This window comes from Numida meleagris, chromosome 8, assembly GCF_002078875.1.
Source record: "Numida meleagris isolate 19003 breed g44 Domestic line chromosome 8, NumMel1.0, whole genome shotgun sequence".
NCBI classification, from domain to species: domain Eukaryota; kingdom Metazoa; phylum Chordata; class Aves; order Galliformes; family Numididae; genus Numida; species Numida meleagris.
In genome coordinates, this window is record NC_034416.1 from 17892652 (window position 1) to 17911432 (window position 18781).

An 18781-nucleotide genomic window follows, 5' to 3' on the forward strand; every position below is an offset into this window, starting at 1 on the left:
AAGATTGCAAATGCACGATAGGATTATGAACAGCATCTGTTTGCTCCACATTAACTAAGCTGTCAGTCAGATCAGCTATTAGATATTACGTTAGTGAACCCGACCTACGCTAAAACTGGAGAGCCAAGAACAAGCTTCTGCAAGTAAGCACAAAGGACAACACTGAGATTGATAAACAGCTCAGCAGAGACTTGTTATTTATTATAGGCTTTTAAACACTGGTGTTGGGGTGGTAACAGAGCAAAACCTTGAAATTAATAAGCACATTCCATTCAGAATGAAGGTTTCAGGCTGTATTTCCCCACCATTTGTTTAAGAAGCAGACAATATGAAGAACACAGAAGCAATCAAAATCTTTACTTTCCTTATGATACTTCCTTTCCACTGCAGAGATGCATAAGCACGAACGCTACTGAACAGTCAAAGACCTGGGGAACAGTTCTACAACATGGTCTGCACAAAATTACCAGCTTAACAATGCTTAAAAAAATAAATTAAAAAAAGGATGTTTTCCTTTTTCTCCTGCCTGCACCCTGCACCACTCATCCCCTCCCTTGCACTGTTCTGACATGTACTAATTACAAACCAGGTCTCCTCAAATTATTAAAAATGGCACAAGGCTAACGCGGAAAACAGAACATTTTGTTCTGGATAAGAGAGCTACACTGGCTTACTTTGTGATTATACAACTGTCAGCGTGACCTAAAAGGAAGAACCAACCGCAGGGCTGGAAGGCAGAGCACGCAACACCAGAAAAAAAAAACAAGACCTCAGCATTTTGGTAGCAGAGAGCTACCATCCTCATCCAGCTGTCATGTGACGCCACAGCACTATCTTTGTAGATCTCCGTGCTGGCTGCAGAGCCACACATTGTTAGCAAACGTTCAGAGCAGAAGGCAGGCACGCACAGTGCAGACACTCAGCCAGCCAGCAAAACCTTGTTTTAAACCAGCCCCAGGAAGAGGCAGTCCCACCTCCCCTACACGCTCACGACCATCTGCAAAGGAACACCTACAGATGTCCTCACCCCCCACCCCCATCCTCAGGCTAAGCTAACAAGATTGAGGAAATGACTCAGGGTAAAGCTTTTATTTTTTCCTCCTTGTTTGACTTTTGCTCATTTCGGTTCCCTATCTGGTTCATCCTGCAACCTCAAAAACTCACACAGATTAAAATAAGGCAGGAATGAAAAACCATGCAGAAACACTCATCTTTGGCAGGATCAACTTAAAATATTTGCTGAAACATGGTGAAAGCACACCAAAAATATCAAATACTTCCCTAGCTCATTTTAAAGTCTAAGGCTTACCCACTGTGTGACATTAGAAAATAAGGGGAGAGTTACTACACGCGTTACCACACATTACTCACTACCACCACAGGACAGGAACACCGTCTTTTTGGATGACAAAGTCTAATATAAGTCCACATTTCATCACCATGTTATTCCAAACCCTGTAGTTGGGTTGGACAACAGAAAACAGCTCCACAAAGGACACTCCTAACCCAGTTGTAACTTAATTTGTCCACACTCACTTCATGCAAATTGACATAGGTCAATTCCAAGATTGAAATTAAGTGACACGCCAGTAGATACTTTAAAGGAAGTTAAAATTAAAAGACTCACTTCTGAAGCAAACTCTTTGCAAGTTCAAAGCTTTTAATCAAAGTCATGATTGAACTAAAGACCATCCAAGCACAATACTAAGTACCCATCAGTCAAGACAAACTAGGTTGTTCGCAGCTGTAACTTAAAGAATATCCTGCTTATTGTAAAAAGCAGTGGCATAAAGTGTGGGTTTCCATGCGGTGTGAAGACAATGAAGCTTTCCATTTCATCCTGGAAAGCAGAATGAGGAATCTGGTGGGATACACAAAATGGACACGGAGAGCCTCTCCCTACCTGGGCCTCCTGCTTCAATCCCAAACCTACACTGATCAGCTTTCTCCATAGCACTTAGCTCTCTTCCTAAAAAGAAAACAGAAATGCCACTCTACCTCTAATAATTTAAGCTGCCAAAAGGCATAAGAGTATTGAAAAGATGAACTAAGCTATGAATTGCTGTTTTCCACACAGGAAGACTTTTTTTTTTTTAGCACTAAGTTGGTTGAAAATGTTGCTATTCAGCAATCACTCTTAATGTATACTTGGAGGATATTACGTTTGGTGGAGTTTAGCCAAATGCAGCATCACTTACAAATTGTACTTACAACTCAAGTTCATACTGCTTTAACCACCACCAGTAAATTTTAACACAAGACAAACAAGTGAAACCAGATAACGTATTAGCACTATTATAGAACTTCAGAAAATAACAGACTGATACACTACATTTAAAAACCAGCAGATAGAACACATCTGTGATTTATGTTCAGTACACAGGGCTTGATGGCAGATCATTGCCAAGCCAAAATACATCTCCAACAAAAAACATGAGAGTCAAGACCAGTTTGTCTGATGATCTGGACTCTCACTTTCTAACACATAATTTTTATTTAAGAACAGAAACGTATTTCAAGGTTAAATAATTCACTTATCAGACCAAAAGCATTAATTTAAGTGAACAGCGTTGCTCTCTGCTATCTCACAGCTCACTGAAGTCAGCAACTGTAAATGAAAACACTGAAAACAAGCACAAAGCTTTATATTTCTCTTTTGAAGACATAGCTACATGTACACAAAGTTAGACTGCATTCTCACGTTTGAATAATTGACTTATTTTTGCAACATATAAAACGCTGGAAACAATGGAGAGCCCTTTCAGAACCCTTACATCAGACATCAGGAAGTCAGTCAGTCATGCAGGCCAACACTACAAGTATTTTGCAATACTTATATGGGATTACTCATTGATTCATGAGCATCTTAGGAGAAGGAAATGAGATTGTTGCAGCACCTTCATACAGTCAACGATTCCCTGAGAAAAGTCCTTAAAAATTCAAAGTGTGACCCTCCAACATTTTCTTAAGAGAATTCTTATACAATTATCCTAAATATAAGTAACCCAATAAAAAGTAAGCTGAATTTTATACTTAGCATTTCGCATAATTTTAGCATTTACAATTTAGCATAAAGCATGTCAAAACGATCTAACAAGCAAAGAAACAGAAGCTAAGGGTTAGCTAAGTGTCATTGCTGCTCAACTACTTCTAGAGAACGTGTTAGGTTGTGGGTTGTTTTTTCCCCACCCCCCGATAAATCTCTGCAAATCCATTACTGCATTAGCTGTGCAATTCATCAATAACTGCTAATAAAGCAGGTGTCACTTTACCATGTCTTCTTTTCTTAAAGAAAAGCTCTTGTTGATTCACATTTATCATTGCCTTGGAGATTGCCCAGTAGCTTAATGTTTTCAAGAAGTCTAGAAAGGCAGGTACTATTGTATTTCCCAACAAGGGAGGATAACTTGCAGTCTCTACGCAATTACATATGCATCAACCAAAGGTGCTCAGTAGTTTACCAAAAGCACTGCATAAAGTATCTATAATATTACAGGTACATAGATGTAAGTGTTCTAAATGTGCAAAACAAAACAACTCATTCTCTATCTTGTCACCAGATCTTACTGTTATTCTTTTTAACCAGTTGTGATATCCATTAGTAGGCCAATAGTTAAAGTTAATTGGCAACAATTATACACTAAGATGATTCAGCAGTATAAATAATATAACTTACCAGGTTATGTGACTGGGGAAAAGCATGTTTTGTGAGGACTTCAAATATATCTCTTCTACTGTGCCCTTCTTGCTTTAATGCAAACCGTAAATTTCTCATATCCTAAAACAAAGGCATTATCTTGTAAGAGAACCAAAGCAGTAAAGTACTTTCATCTGATGGACAAACGCTGTGTTATACACTAAATATGATTCAGAATCTGCTTGCAACATACCTCAAACTGCTGTGAATGCTCAGTTTTTTTCCTTATCCCACAAAATAGAAGAGAGCTTAAGAATTCTACAAACAACGTGGTATCACATTCCGTGTGGCACACACACTGCTTTGGCATAAAGCCACCCAAAGTGACTGTGTATGATTCACTAAAAAGCCCCATGGGCTATTGAATGCTTGCAGGATGGGAGTTACGCAGTGTTTTCCAAGTGAAAATTTGCCAGTGACTTCTCTAGACTACACGGACCCAAGCTGCTTGCTTCTGAGGTTAGCAAAGAGAAGACAATCAGCACGTTAACTACTGAGAAAAAAAGAGAGTGTATGTGCATACTCCATTAGCACATCAAATAAAGGATCCTGATTTATCCACTGGAAACTCCCCCCGACTCTATTTTTTCATGGCAACATGACTCTTTTGTGAGAATCAGGAAAAAGAAATAGCTATTACATCAGCTTTTCATTGCCTTTACAGCTTAGAAAACCTGTCTGAGGTGTCTTCAAAGATTTTATTTTTTAATTACTTTTAGATCCTATGAAATAATTAAATGGTGCAGGAATAATACCTTAATACTGCTGTGCAAAATCTTTGGTCAAACAGCAATTAGGAAAAGAAGACCAATCCCTCCCCTCACATGCAGAGGCCACAGTAAGTAGCCTTTTATACAAGAGGTACTTCCCTGTCCAGTTCTATTTTTAAATTCAGCTGTGAGGAATATCTGGTTCTCATTCCTCTAAGTAGGTAAACAGCAAGAAAAGGAATCTGTAGATTTCCCATTTAACTACTGAAAAGTCTTACTTTACACGTTATATCTAATCCATAAGAATTCTCTCCTCTGCTTGAAGCTCCTCCCATTTTTTCAATCCTTGAAATTACACCCAATGGAACATCCAATACCACAGCTGGATCCTGCAATGAAATTTTGGGTAAGGAAAGGATTAATCTGAAAACATGACCCAGGCAAAATGTTCTTATGTATACCACAGTAGAATAAAATACATAGAGGAAGCAAAAGTACGTTTCTGAGTTTGATCAAGTCTCCCCTCCCAACAAGTTAGTCTTTGTGGTCTATAGCCTTGAGCATCATTTCCATTGCTTGTACAATTGGATATTTCATGCCATAAGACAGAGTATGCAGGAGAAAAGGTGGCAACACTCAAAAAGATGTCATCTGTTACATACTTCTGATTCCCTCTGCTTGCTATGCCTGCTTTATTGACATACAGAATAAAGCAGTACAAAATAAAGACATTACTAAAAAAAAGTGAGTTGCAACCACAATGATCTCACTTCAGTAGTCTTACAAACGTGGGGTTTTTTTAAATGTACTATGGAAATGGACAACAAGCACATTTCCTTTTATGATGCTGCTTATTGAACACACTACTACTCCTGCCACCCACATGATGTTCTTCCAACAGCAAGGACAATCAAAACCTTGGTTTACTGACAGCCATTTCAAGAAGTAGCACACATCATTAGTTGCTGCCTTTGCTCTGCCACAGAGTAAGTGTGAAGGGAACAGCTATCAAGAAAACCCCAGACAAGAGGTAAAGGTTTCAGTTCACCAAGTGGTTAAACTGTAGTTTCACCATGAAAAAAATCATACATTTACAGCACACTCAACTTCAAAGAACTTCCATTTTTGTAAGGATTTCTCAGTGGCACAAAGGCAATTACTGTTTAGTCATTAAACAATTATGATACGGTTATTACAAATGTTACAGATCATTTCAAGCAAAAAGCCTCCCATGCAATTCCACAGCATACATGTGCCAAAGCTAAAGCAAATGAACTGGCCACAAAATAAATCAAAGGCAGCAGGGCTGAAGAGGGGAGGGTTTAAAATTCACTCATCCCTCAGAAGTAATTGTGGCATATTACTCACGTTTTCCACACTTCTTAGGTACAGCCTATAGTTTGTGATGTATACTCTTCCTTTAACGGGGCCATTAAATGGACACATGTAAATAACATCCTTGTCTGTAAGAAATGCAGCATTTCTTAAACATTGGGAGAAGAAAAAAATCAAATCTAAGGAAAACATCAGTTAAACAGCAGTAAAATAAAGACAGCTGTACTCATAAGAGTCATTCTAAAGCAAGCTGAATGAATTAAAGTAATAAATCTGACTTTTATCCACTTAAATTATTAAGAAAATGTGAAAGTTTCTTATAATGAACTTGCCCAAAATCCTCCAGCAGATTTCACTAGCCTTCCCCAGTTATATTGGTGTTTTTTCTTGGCACTGTGGGGAAGGGCAGGACACAGAGTGACAAGATTTAAATCTTCCCTGTGATTACTGAACTAGTTTCCTCACCACCCCAGAACAAATACATTCTTTTGTTGATACCATGACATCTTTCAGCACCCTGTAACCAATTCTCCTGCATTAAAGTACGCAGTTCAGGTTGTAAAGTGTTTAGGGAACTCTCCATCCTGAAGAGAACCATTACATTTCAATTTGAGGCAATCAATTGCAGCAGGGCCATCAGCACTGTTCCAGCAAGGATGGTAAAACAATGAACACCAACACACACTACTCAGAAAAATATCTAACAGAAGCAGTGCCATTAAAGACTTAATTGAAGCAATGTAAACAACCAGTTCTCCCTGTCCACTTTTCTTTCACCCACTCTACTTATCCACCTTCCTCGACAAGCACCTTCCTTCCAGTGTGCTCCCCCAAAGCAGAGATAATTGTCATACAGATCATATCAAACATTCTTCTCTGAGCCACATCCTCTCGCTCATACCTTCCCAACTCTCTCCTCATTAAATACACAGATACTTCCTTTGCATCACCACTTTGGTTTCAGCTCAGCCAGACGGGTTTACAAACTAATATAACAAATGCTTGGGTTGTAGGGAAGGAGCTGTTTCACAAATAAGAGACCTCTCTCAGCTGCATTCTCATACCTCACAGCAAGCTTCCAGGAAGAGCCTCCACTAAGTAAGGACACACAGCCCACAATACATTACTCTCTTTCATGCTACAAGATCACCATATTGAAAGGTTACCAAGTGTGCAGGAGTGAAGAGCATGCCATGCTGTGTGAAGGAAGCATCACGTTGTACCTAAGGTAATCACGGTTTGGGCCAACGTTGCACACTACTGTACAAAATATCAGTACAATACTGTGTGGCATGTATGTGTGACTTCTTTTGATTTCAAAATGCTTAGATGGATTTGTGTCACTAGATACATACTACTTAGTCTGCATATAATGACACACGTTGACTTAATTTCTGTGCATTAGAGAATCTACTGCATATGGAGACCAAGATTTCAAAGTCTTAAAAAAAAATTACTATTTACAATGTGTGATAAAAACTATCTGAAGTGATTACTTGAAAAAACTAATTCAAGACATTTTAATGTAACTTAAGCCTCAGTCCAAACCATTCCAGATTATGTGAACAAGCCACTAAAACACACACACACACACACCAGACTCTTGAGCACATACTGCATTAGACAGCTAGACGGCCTCATACCCGTAACTCTGGTCTCTCCTGGCAGACGAGGTATTTCTTCACTTTTTTCCCAGTTAGCTCCATCTTTTAGAGTCTAAAGAAAGAGAAGTAGAACAGTACATCATATTTTATTTACAATTATTTCAAGTTCCAGATTAAAAAATATCTTAAATTTCTGCATGGAAAAGAAAAGCTTTATCCACAGTAGAAATTGACATGCTGAACTAAAAGAGGAACACATCACTATCCTGAACTGCAACTATTAATCACTTAAAGCTTGAGAAGCTCTGCCAGATCAGCATGCTTTAGTCTCTTACTCTAAAGAAACATACCTGCAGTACACTGGAATTGAATTTCTATACCATTATTTCTCTACACATTTTCTACATTCTATTTTCCAAGTCTGCTCAGCTGAAAATCAAATCACTTAAGCAATGTAGTCACAAATAAACAGACAGTATGTAACAGTTGTGAATTCACACATTTACTAATTGTAAAGAATGATTAATAAATTTGTTTTTGAAATGTTTAAAAAGTGAAATAAAACCTTAGTTTGTTTTTTTTTGCCTTTTGTTCAGCCACATGACAGAAGGCAAAGAGGAATGTCATGTAGCTTGCTTTAACATGAGCATTTCCCACTAAAGATCAACATTTAAAAAAAGAGGCCAACCACATGCCTAGAAGTAACTGATCAGTTGTGGTTCAGAATGTTTCTGCAGCACAGAACTGCCTAAAATTTGCAAGTATACCACAAAATATTTCAGCATAGAAAGCAAAGATAACAGTAAGTATACTCCAACTGACTTCAAGGAGGCTCTCATAACTTGCATTCCAGAGAGTATTTCACCCACTCCTCCAAAAGATATTTAAACCAGCTTAACTTCATTAAAGCTTTATCAAGGAAATTAACTATATGCAATCAAGAAAAAAAAAACAACCGACCATTCAAGTACTCAGTTTTGCATCCATAATCTCCCATATTTGATCTCTGAGACCCCTGATGTAGAAAACATGAAAAACTTACACTTACTCTTTTAATTGAGGAGCTCTCCAAGGAGTGTGAATTATATTTAGGTGCTGACGATGAGGCCATACTGAGTATCTGAAGAGAAAGCACAAATTGGAGACTTAAACTTCCTCTTGGAGTACATACTGCTTACAGGAGAGATTTAGGCTTTGGGCACCAAAAGCTCCCAAGAATGTCTTGCAAGTTAGTATTAATTAAAAATAAATACATAATGTCTCGTGATTCAAGGCCACTACTCAGAGGCAGCCAAATCTAACAAGAAACTCATTAATAGTTCCAGGGTCTGTTCTCATACATTCTGACTCAAGCAGCAATTCAGTTGTTTGCATACTATTATTAGTCAAGTCAACAAACATTAGAGCACTTATTTTAAGTTGCAGGATACACATGTGAGGAAATGCAACCCATGCGGAGTATTTGATTTAAGAGTTTTCATTTAGCAAAACAAAAACATTTAAAAACAATCCCCCATTTCCTAAAGTGAAATTTCAGTGAGCCCAGCAGAAGGGGGAAGAGTCCAGCTTTCAGGCCAAGCAGCCTCAAGATCTTACAAGAAAATGGCTTTTTTAGAAATGATATTGATTAGACAGAGTTGCATAATAAAGCATTAATCTTCTTAACCATTTCCTGATACTGCACAAGGGATCTCAAGAACACACACCGGGAGAATTCTCATAGCTGAAGTTACTCCCAGCAGTAAGTTCACACCACATCACGCTTCCCATTCACTAGGCACACACCATTCACCAAGCCAAAGTGACAAAGAACCTTTCAGAGCTATTATTTTGGGGGAGAGGAACAGTAGGTGATTACAAACTACAATATCATAATATTCCAACCTAAAATAAGACCCTTCTCTCCCTACTATGCAACAAAAAAGGTTTGTGCAGATCTCTGCACCGGGACAATCCAGCCCACGCTCCTTCCTGCACGGCAGCGGGCTCGCAGTGACATTACAGCAGTCCAGCACAAGCAATAGCAACTGACTGTAGTGCAAGATCCAAAAAACCTTTGAAGGTACTGCAACAATATGGGAACGTTATATTTTCAATATGGAGTGGTTGTTTCGGTCACGTTTCAAGCGAAAAATAGCACGTGAGGCAAAGAGAAGAAGGCACAGAAGTCAGCTGAGCACAGCAGCCCCAGTTCTTCCACGGCAACGCAGCTGTTCTACGGGAGCTCCCATAGCCATACACTGAAGCTGCACCAGCAGTGCATGGCAAGCCAGCGTAAACAAGCCCTGAAGAAGTGCTTGGGGAAAGATGTGGCTGCCCTGAAGAGACGTGCACTGCAAAACGGTGACGCAGCCCGCAGCAAGGAGCCAGCAGCCCAGGCCTGCTGCCCACACAGAGCCACGGGAGGCAGCTCAGGCAGGGCCTGGCACCACCACGCTGCCCAGCGCCTGGGAGCCCAGCCCCACTGCCCGCTGCTGTGTAACGCTGCCTCCAACCGTGCCATTGCTGCTCACATGGGGAACAGAACCAACAGTTTTAAAAGCCCTCAGCTTCCTTCTTTGCTTTCTGCCACACGTGCACTATGCTTTGACCAAGCTGCAGCACTACACGTGGCGAGTGGTGCTTCCCAAACACCATGCCTGGCCAGGGGCGCGCTCTGGGTACCACCGGTGCTGCATGGCATCCTTCCAACCAATGCCTTTCAGCACACTTTCCTGTGAGCACGAACTCACTGACACTCATTTCTATAGATTATTTCATTATAGTATTACAATCAATTACTCTGTTTCACTTCCAGTGCTTCAGTGATGTAAATTAGACTTATTCAAAGCTAATTAGAGTTGAATAAATATGCATTGGAGGTAAGGTTATCTGTCAGAGTTGTTTCTATTAATCCACTGAATATTCCACTAAAAAAACGCACGTTAGTTCACTTAGTTCAGCAGCACGAGTGGAAGAATTCTTTCAGTGCTACCTAAGTTTCGCTTCAAAGCCAATCACACTTTAAAAACCCTAAAACTACGCAGCACGTGCATAACTAACCACATTTCCCTGATTAGTTTATTATTACTATTTTTAGTAAACTCTGGTCAAGTAATTACATTCCTCTTTACACGGCACCCACGTTAGGCTGGTGCAAGGCGCACTGACACAGCAGCGGGAGGAGCTGGGCCTCACCACCCACCCGCACCCACAGGGCGCTCACCGAGCAGGCAGAGCTCCAGGTGGTGAATGACAAAGAACAAAACGGGACAAACAGAAACAGAGGAGATTCCACCTCGATATAAAGCAGAAGAAAATAAAGAAAAAAAACAAAAGCAACATTCTCATGCCCAAAGGGCAGGCAGGTAGCGGAAGTGTTGCCTGGGGAGGTTGCCACGTCCATCTTCAGAGGTTCAAGACCAAGCAGAAGAAAGCTGCGACCTTGCTTTGAGCAGGGGCTGAACAAGAGACCCCTGAAGTCCCTTCCAGGCCAAACTACTCTGATCCTGCAATCTTCAAGCAACAGACAAGATCAAGATCTCATTTTTGATCTCATATCCATTGAATTAGGATACACCTTCAAAGAGGGGCACTCCCCTGTCTCCCAAGAGCAATCAAGTTTCCAAAAACATTTAAAATGAACATGAAATATTTCCTTTTATATTATCTCTTTTTCTGCCAAGTTGTAGAAACCTTTTCTGGCCACCTGCCCAATAGTGCCAGGCACAATTCAAAAGCACCCTTCATCTATCTAGTCTTACACCAGCAGCAGTTTTCTCATTATCATGGAGCAGCAGTAGTCCTTTAACACAAGGGAAGTCTTGCAAGTAGCTTTCCACCCAAACACATTTTATTCCCCAGCAACACCCGTTTATGTACTTGCACAAAAGTTGAAAATCACAGACCTCACGTTTGCCAGCAGCTGAATAGAATTAAATAACTCCACAAAATCAAAAACAAATCAGACAACTTTGTTTACAATTGTAACAATCAGAAAGATCAACACAATGGAAAGGTGATACAAGAAGTGTAACGACAGAGGGACTAATGCAACAGAAAGGTGTTATAAGGGAAGGAAAAAAGGACTGCTCACTCATCTCTGAAGATCTAGGCTCATAGGGGAAAACTCCACAGAGGACGGATCTCCAGAAAGAGATCCTTCCACGGTGGCAGTCAGCCCTTCAGTAAGGTCTAAGAGGAGCCAGGCTCCAGCCCTTCTGGGCACACAGTGCATTGCCTTCACCTGTGCTCCCAGGGCTGACCGAGTCTTTTCCCCAGGTGCTCAATCAGTGGTTCAGGCCGTGACTCAGCAGTTCCCATACACAATATTTGGCAGTTACAGTCGAGCATCCTCCCTTCAATCTAGCACAGCAAGGGGACCAAGCGATTTCACTGGACTTGAACTAATAAACAAAGCTCTATTAAAACTACCAGAACTCACTACAGTAACGCTCCCAAGAAATGTAGGCTCCAATCATCTTACAACAACAACTAAATTACTTGGGATTTGTACTTCCATTAAAGAACACATTTACACTTGTGCTTCCTAGGGTACATAGGAATGCAGGCACAACAACACTGGAAAGGTCAGGCACTGGAGGCCAGATTTTACAAAATCAGTTCAAGGGTCCAAATCCATATGTATATAAAGCACCAGACTGTGTTCAAAGAATACAATCCACATTTGTCATAGGATTACCACCACAAACATCCGAGGTCAAGTAAACTGCATCAAGTAAATTACTGTGAGCAGCACTTTCCGCATATTTAATATTTTTTACCCTCCATCACTGTATTAATATTGTGGAAAAGAAAATGCTTTTAAAATTTTCCATTAGTTGGAGCACCAACAAATTCGACAACACTGGGTGGAAGCAAGAGTTGGACTCAGCGATCCTGGTGAGTTGAAGATGAGAATCATCTGTGTTTCTTAGAATCAGATTTATCATGAAGGCAGAACCAAATCTCTGACGGAAGATTTTTAGGAGCATTCTGCACTGTCACACAACAGTAACCGTGACACGAGGTAAAAGCAAGGTTCTCATAATCCTGCTCCAGAGGAGAAAATGAGCAGAATCCGTGCGTCTGCAAGGGCTCTCCTAATCATACAGCTACAGAATTAACAAAGCCCCTTCACCAACTGCTGTTAAAGCAATCCAGAGAACAATCTGACCACATCTAGAACAAGTGGTACTAGTTACTATCGTGACACTCAAAAGTGATCACAGCAATGAGTTACTCATTTAAGATTTGCAGCGCATCTGCCAGTCTAGATAAAACTGGAGTCATTTTCATAGCAGGGAATCAGTTCAAAGAGAAGAAAAATAACATCGGATTAGTAAGCTTTTTATAAACAAAACAAAACAAAAAACCAACTGTGTTTGAAGGAAGCATAAGTTAGGGTGAACGAACAGAAAAAAGATGCACCCTCAGTCAAGTGGAAGATACAAAGCATGAAAAAAAACAGATTCATAATAACAAGGTTTGCTCATACTGCTACAGGAAACAAAACTGCCCTCTCTGTACCACAGCTTACAGAGCTGCTATGAGTACACTGCCTTGCGTTTCCCATGATAAAATTAGAAGCATGCAGTAAAGTCAAGATCCTCAAAACATCTGTCAGAAGTGCAGCTGCAGAGAACACACAAAATATAACACGCTGGTTTTCAGGAGTAACATATAGAATAGAGCAGAACTCTAGGAATTCCTAACACAGAAGCAAAGTTAAGAGAACCATAGAGGGAGGAGATAAAAATATTCTAAGTATGTGAGAAGAAAGGAACAGAAATCCTTAAATAAAAAACACATTAAAAAAGGAAAAGAAACAGTCCTGAAAGGTCAGACTAGCAACAGCACCGAAGTTATCGTATCCGAGTCACTGAAAATAGTACCAGAATCTTTAACATTCGTAAATGAGCATTTAATCTAATGAATCTAATGAAGTAAACAGCAGTCATTCATCTCATTAAAGGTTAATAAAGTTTTAGTATCAAACATATAAAGGAATACACAAGTCAGTAGAAAGCTCTGCAGCAATGAAGGCAGTTTGCCAGCCACCAGCTCTCCCAAACAGCACCAACCAACCACAGAAACACAGCGAGATCTAAGTGCCAAAGCCAAGCAGCCAGGCCCGTAGAAATAAACTTAACCAGGTACATCACAGTGCGAAGGAACTCCACTCAACAGTGGAAACAAAAGAAGGTATCAGATGTCTACAAAGCTGAACAAAGTCACACGCACAAAAAAGTAAGCAATGTAAGGCAGAGCGTTCCAGTACCAAAACAGTTAAAACCTATTGTTTCACTTAATAGCCATAAGTCATATTTACACCTATTTACTTGTGGTCAGCAACAACTACCTGCTACACCACTTGACCAGAAAGAGAGGTCCACATAGCATAAGGAAAACTGACCTCGCTGTGAGAAGAATCACTTCAGCAGCAAGAGGCTCTCTCAAACCACTTCAAACAGCATTTACAATTTCTTACTGTCAGAGTTCAAGGGCAGATCATATCTATCCCATGCATCAACAAACCCTCTTTGCACATCAAGTCATATGCTTCTATCCGCTCTTATTCCAGAGAGGATCGCTGCAGTCAACATGGATTACCAGACCACAGAATCTCCCAGTTCTACTTTGCCGTCGCAGAGATGGGGTGTAAAATCCTTCCAAGTGCAACCTTTCAGGAACGCAGCCTGCAGCCTCCACCCTTCCTTACGATCCTACTATCTCAGAGCGGATTGCGCCACTAGCAGTTCTTCTCTCTTCATGTCGAAGTGATCTTCCCCAACATATGCATTTACTAAATCTACATTGTCTAGGGAAAGCATCTGAGCTTTCAAGTCTCTTTGAAAGCATTCCCAATTCAAGCTGTAACTAGAACACAAAAAGCATGTCAGCGGTACAAGCCTCGAGGGGATACCGTGCATGGAGAATGTACAGTAGCGCTCGCCCTTCTGCAAAGAAGTTTTTAAGTCAGTTAATCAAATTCATCAGTAATGGAATATAAAAGATGGCTGCATTCTCCAAGACAAAAAAAAAAAAGCACCACTTAGAAAGAAATCTGAAATCTGGAGCTACCTGTCTTCTAGAAGCAAATGCCCCAGCAGGCTTCTCCACCTTTAAAAAAAATGCATTCCAGCATTGCTGATGTTGCCAGTTCTCTGCTAGAGAGTGAACAGCAAGCTGTGTGCCACACCATGAAGTGCTACATTTCTGAAGAATCAGGAAATGCTTCCTCTCCCCCAAAAGCATTTTTTAGTTCCCTAATTTGCCCCATACTTAAAAGGGCCAAGTCATTGTCCTCAAAGAACTCAGCATGAACAGCTGCGTAGGAAGAAAAGTCAGTAACACTCAAGTGATTGCTAATGCTGGAAGCAAAGCAGCAGCACGCCAGCTGCCGGCACAATCCTGTTCTATAGGCATCACTATACCAGGCAGTTTTGAACACATCTGAATGAAGACCTTGGACAAACAAGAAATAACACCCTGACCATTTAGTTACACAGATGGCAGCATTTGGCAAAAAAGTCTGCCCCAGCGTTTCCTTAGAGTCACTAGATCCTGTGCACTCGTGTGCACATTTTGTTTAAAAAAAATATATAAATTTTGTAGCTTGCACAAGCAAGCCAAATACTGAACAACAGCTGGAGAAAGAAAGAAAGAAAACTGCAGTTCTGTCTTGATTGATATTTTTCCTGTCTCCATTTGAAGGCTTTCTTTATTGTCTTAACCTTTCCCGGAATTTAACTCCCATTCTACTTTCAAAATAATTCATGGCTTTCAGCAAGACCTCACATACAAGTTCAAAACATTACTTTTTCTAATTATCAACCCAATTGCTTCCTCCTTTCAAATTACAATGAAAGCATAGCTTAAGGTGAAAACCCCGGCTTTTATCCTGGCTAGCATTTTTGCCAGAAAATTACAAGCTCTCTCACAGAAAGATGATACAGTAGGACAGGAGCCATCAGGGACACTAAGTAACTTCTGTGCGGATGGACTTTGATCTGTTAGTCAGATATTTCTCATGCTTTATATCACAGCAACAAGGAAAAACAGCACCTACTTCAGTTGTAATAAACAGAATTATTTGCTAAAGCCTGTTTTCTAGCATTTGTTTGAGGTGTGTTTCTTGTAAGATATACCAGCAATTACATCTACCCTCTCTTACTCGCTCGTTGCTTTTCCTGAATTTGTTCTATGCGTAACGCCTTCCATTTGTTGTGATTTGTCTTCTTTCCTGACTTGTTCTTAATATTTATTCTGGTGTCTGATTCTGAAGTGGAGGTTCAGTTATCGAGTACATCAAAGAAAGCAGTAGTTTTCCTTCTATCCATGAGCCCTGTACAATAAGCAGCTGTTAAATCTAGCTAGATTAGGTGGCAGGACAGAAGCGAGTGGTTTTTTTTAGGAACCATTTGTCACATTACCTCTAGAATCAACATTACATCTGTAGGATACTGACGTCAGGAGGCTGATCCGTGGCTTTCTAAACCTACCCAGCCTATTTTCTCTACTTTGCATCCCCTGCAGGGAATGTATACCTCCTACATTGTCAAAAGCTGATGCAGTTGACAGGAATGCCTATGGGATAGCAAACACAACTTCAAAGTTTTCTGTTAAGAAAATTGTCATTTGCTCTCTGCTCACTCTTCTTGAAAGATATCCCCTTAGGCCACTAGAGCTCTATTGCTAAAGATTTAACTGGTGATTCCACAGGAGAAATGGAAAATTTAACTGTTACACATTGATATACTGTATTAAAATATGACACTATAACGGAGGAAAGCCTGAAAAGGAGATGTCATTCTAACCAACTTTCCTTTGAGAACATGTACAGCAACCGATACATCAAAGTCCTTTTCTTTTGCCTGCTGTGCCTAGTTCCCTCTTCTACTACATGGATTCCTTCTCCGAATACTACACATAATACTATGGAGAAAGTGCTATTCTGAGCTCATCTCCGAAAAGAAGTAAGCTAAGGGCTTGGATGAAGCCACCCAGAGACAGTTCTCTGCTTCACTCCCAAAAAGGGAAAAACTGGGAGCCCCCTGCCTAAGTTATTCCTTGGGCAGCACCGCACTTTCAGGCATGCTCTTTCAAGCAGCAGGCTGGAGCTTTGCCTTGCACAGGAAGATGAATACTTTTGTATTTCACACCTGTCTCTGTATGTTATGCAGTAATGGTTCCAGTCACATAGCAGACAGCCCCTTGCATATGGCCCTCCCATTCATTATCTGCAACCACTCAGCAAAGATTATTTCAAAAAACACACATCCTATCTTACACAAAAGCGTAACCTGCTCTTCTTGTAAACACTTACTTTTGTTTTCTCTTTCCCAGAAGCTTCCAAGTTTAGTAAGTCATTTCAGCTGTAGAAAACAGAGGCGCCAACCTCAGTGTGCGATGAAAGGGCAACACAGCATTCATCCTTCAACTTTCAAACATTTGAGTTTGTGCTGTAGCTGGACCTTGACAGGAATGCAACAGGTATGAAGACACTGTTAGAGTTGCCAGAGTACTCCATCTGACGTTACTTTTAAAATAACGTCAGAAAGGAAAAAAAAAAAAAAAAAACAGAACTGTTGCTACTAAAACATTCTGGAGAAAGGAAACAAAACAGTACCAGTTCTTTTTCAGTTTTCTCTTGTGTCAGCAAGTTTGGCATCAAGTTGTTGGAACTGAGAAGAGCTTCTGAATCTTTAAGATAGACAGCTTTGAAATGTCTCTAATCGGTAAATACTACATAGACTTTTAACCAACCTTATGTTCCCTAGACATTTTTGGGCATCTTATTCCACGCTGCTAAACATTTCCTCTGTCAACTGTTTCCAATGAATACTGGCATTTGTTTCTTTTCCAAAATACATTCAGGAATGAATTTCATGTGGAAGGTGATGTGTAACTAGAGGAAGTCAGAAGAAACAGACTATGAAGTAAAACTTATTTCTACACAATTTAAGTTCTTAGTAAAAATCAGTACTGTCTCCTTTAAAGGAGCACCCGCACTGTTAAAGATTTACAGTTAGCTCTCATGAAACTAGCCTTGCATTCTACATTAATACTAGCCTGGTTAACACTGTAACTCTATGGATCAGGAATACTTTAGCACTAGCTTGCTCAACCTCAGTGATGTTACAGCCTTTGCCTTCCAAAGGAAGCTTCCAAGAGAAGCACTTGCTGACAAAGCACAGAAGGATAAACAGTGAAAAAAGGGAAAACTCTGCCCTTCATCAAAAGCACCTCTTTATCTCATCTCTTGTGACTTTTGCCACACAATGAAACTACATACACTCCCCAAAGTGCATTAAGGCTTGATGCACTTGCCAGCTTTGTTAGTAACTGTACATCTGAACCTCTTTTTAACTGTGTAAACTGCAACGAATGCTACCAGGAAAGAGATTTGTACAGTGGTAAGGTAGAAAACTGTGAGATATGCCCCATTCAAACCTCATTAGACAAATGCATGACTGCTAGCAAGCTACAAGCACAGCACTGCCCCAAAACGGGTATTGCGCGGTATGTCCACGGTGCTATTTAAACATATGCAACTGTGTTAGTGCCTCTCAAGACAAGCCAATACTTGTTCTAGAGAACAACCACTGAATACTTCTCAACATCCACACGATCTCAGCACTGGATTCACATACGTTGCCTTCTACAGGCTCGAAAAAAACGTGGCTCTCTGTAAAAAGAAGAAAAGCTCAAACCTTTCCTGCTGCCTTAGTGACACATGCACCTGCAAATATACACACATAGATACATTTCTGCCTTACTGCTACAGCACAAAGATCAGCGAGCAGAAACAACCTGTCATCTCAAGAGCCATTTCTTATGCCGAACCAACTCACAACACTTGCTGTGAAATGGAAGTCACATGCGTCAGAACAAAACTTCAGCCAGTCACAAACAGACGCTAGAGCAGTTCACAAGTCTGAAACCACACACAGGGTGCTCGGGATATTTTCATATTGCAGCAGATAAGTTTTCTCCGCGGCAAAGACGAAAGTTACGGTTCAAAGGTACCTCAGCGCTAAGTCACGGCGCCTGGCTGCCGGCCCACACGGGCAGGGGCTGCGGGCAGCCGAGTGCGGCCACAGGTGAGCCCTGACAAGAGGAGGCGAGGTGGGCCGAGCCGTGCGGGAGGGCGCCGGGCCGGAGGGAAGGCCGAGCCGAGCCCCCGCCGGCGGGCGCTGAGGGAGGCGCAAGAGCGAGGGGCCGGCGCCGGAGGGGCTGGGGACGCGAGGCCAGGACGGGACCGGCCTCGGTCGCCGCGCTACCCGGCGCACAACCCACAGACTCACCGCGACGCGGCCGACGTCGCCGTCGCGGGCCCGAGTGCGGCGCAGAGTGCGGCCCGCCCACCGCGCGCCCGCCCCGCCGGGCAGGGCCGCGCCTCCGCGCGGGGGCTGCCGGGAGCTGTAGTGCGCGGGGCGCCGCGGGGCCGCCGG

General features: G+C 41.3%; 1 protein-coding gene across 7 annotated transcripts in view; it reads right to left on the minus strand.

Annotated features, from left to right (window-relative positions):
- Positions 1 to 18716, minus strand: part of MTM1 (myotubularin 1) — a 40822-nt gene extending 22106 nt beyond the window's left edge. For 2 of the 7 annotated variants that reach the window (XM_021406623.1, XM_021406619.1), the window contains exons 1-7: positions 18635 to 18716; positions 16654 to 16801; positions 8389 to 8466; positions 7386 to 7458; positions 5776 to 5870; positions 4686 to 4796; positions 3677 to 3778 (exon numbers count right to left, since the gene is read on the minus strand). In XM_021406623.1, the coding sequence (XP_021262298.1) occupies positions 3677 to 3778; positions 4686 to 4796; positions 5776 to 5870; positions 7386 to 7458; positions 8389 to 8457 (450 nt within the window). In that variant the 5' untranslated portion in view covers positions 8458 to 8466; positions 16654 to 16801; positions 18635 to 18716. Of the gene's footprint in view, positions 1 to 3676; positions 3779 to 4685; positions 4797 to 5775; positions 5871 to 7385; positions 7459 to 8388; positions 8467 to 16653; positions 16802 to 17093; positions 17236 to 18356; positions 18572 to 18634 lie in introns of those variants that run through there. The other 5 variants (XM_021406620.1, XM_021406624.1, XM_021406621.1 and 2 more) reach the window with 5 other exon arrangements.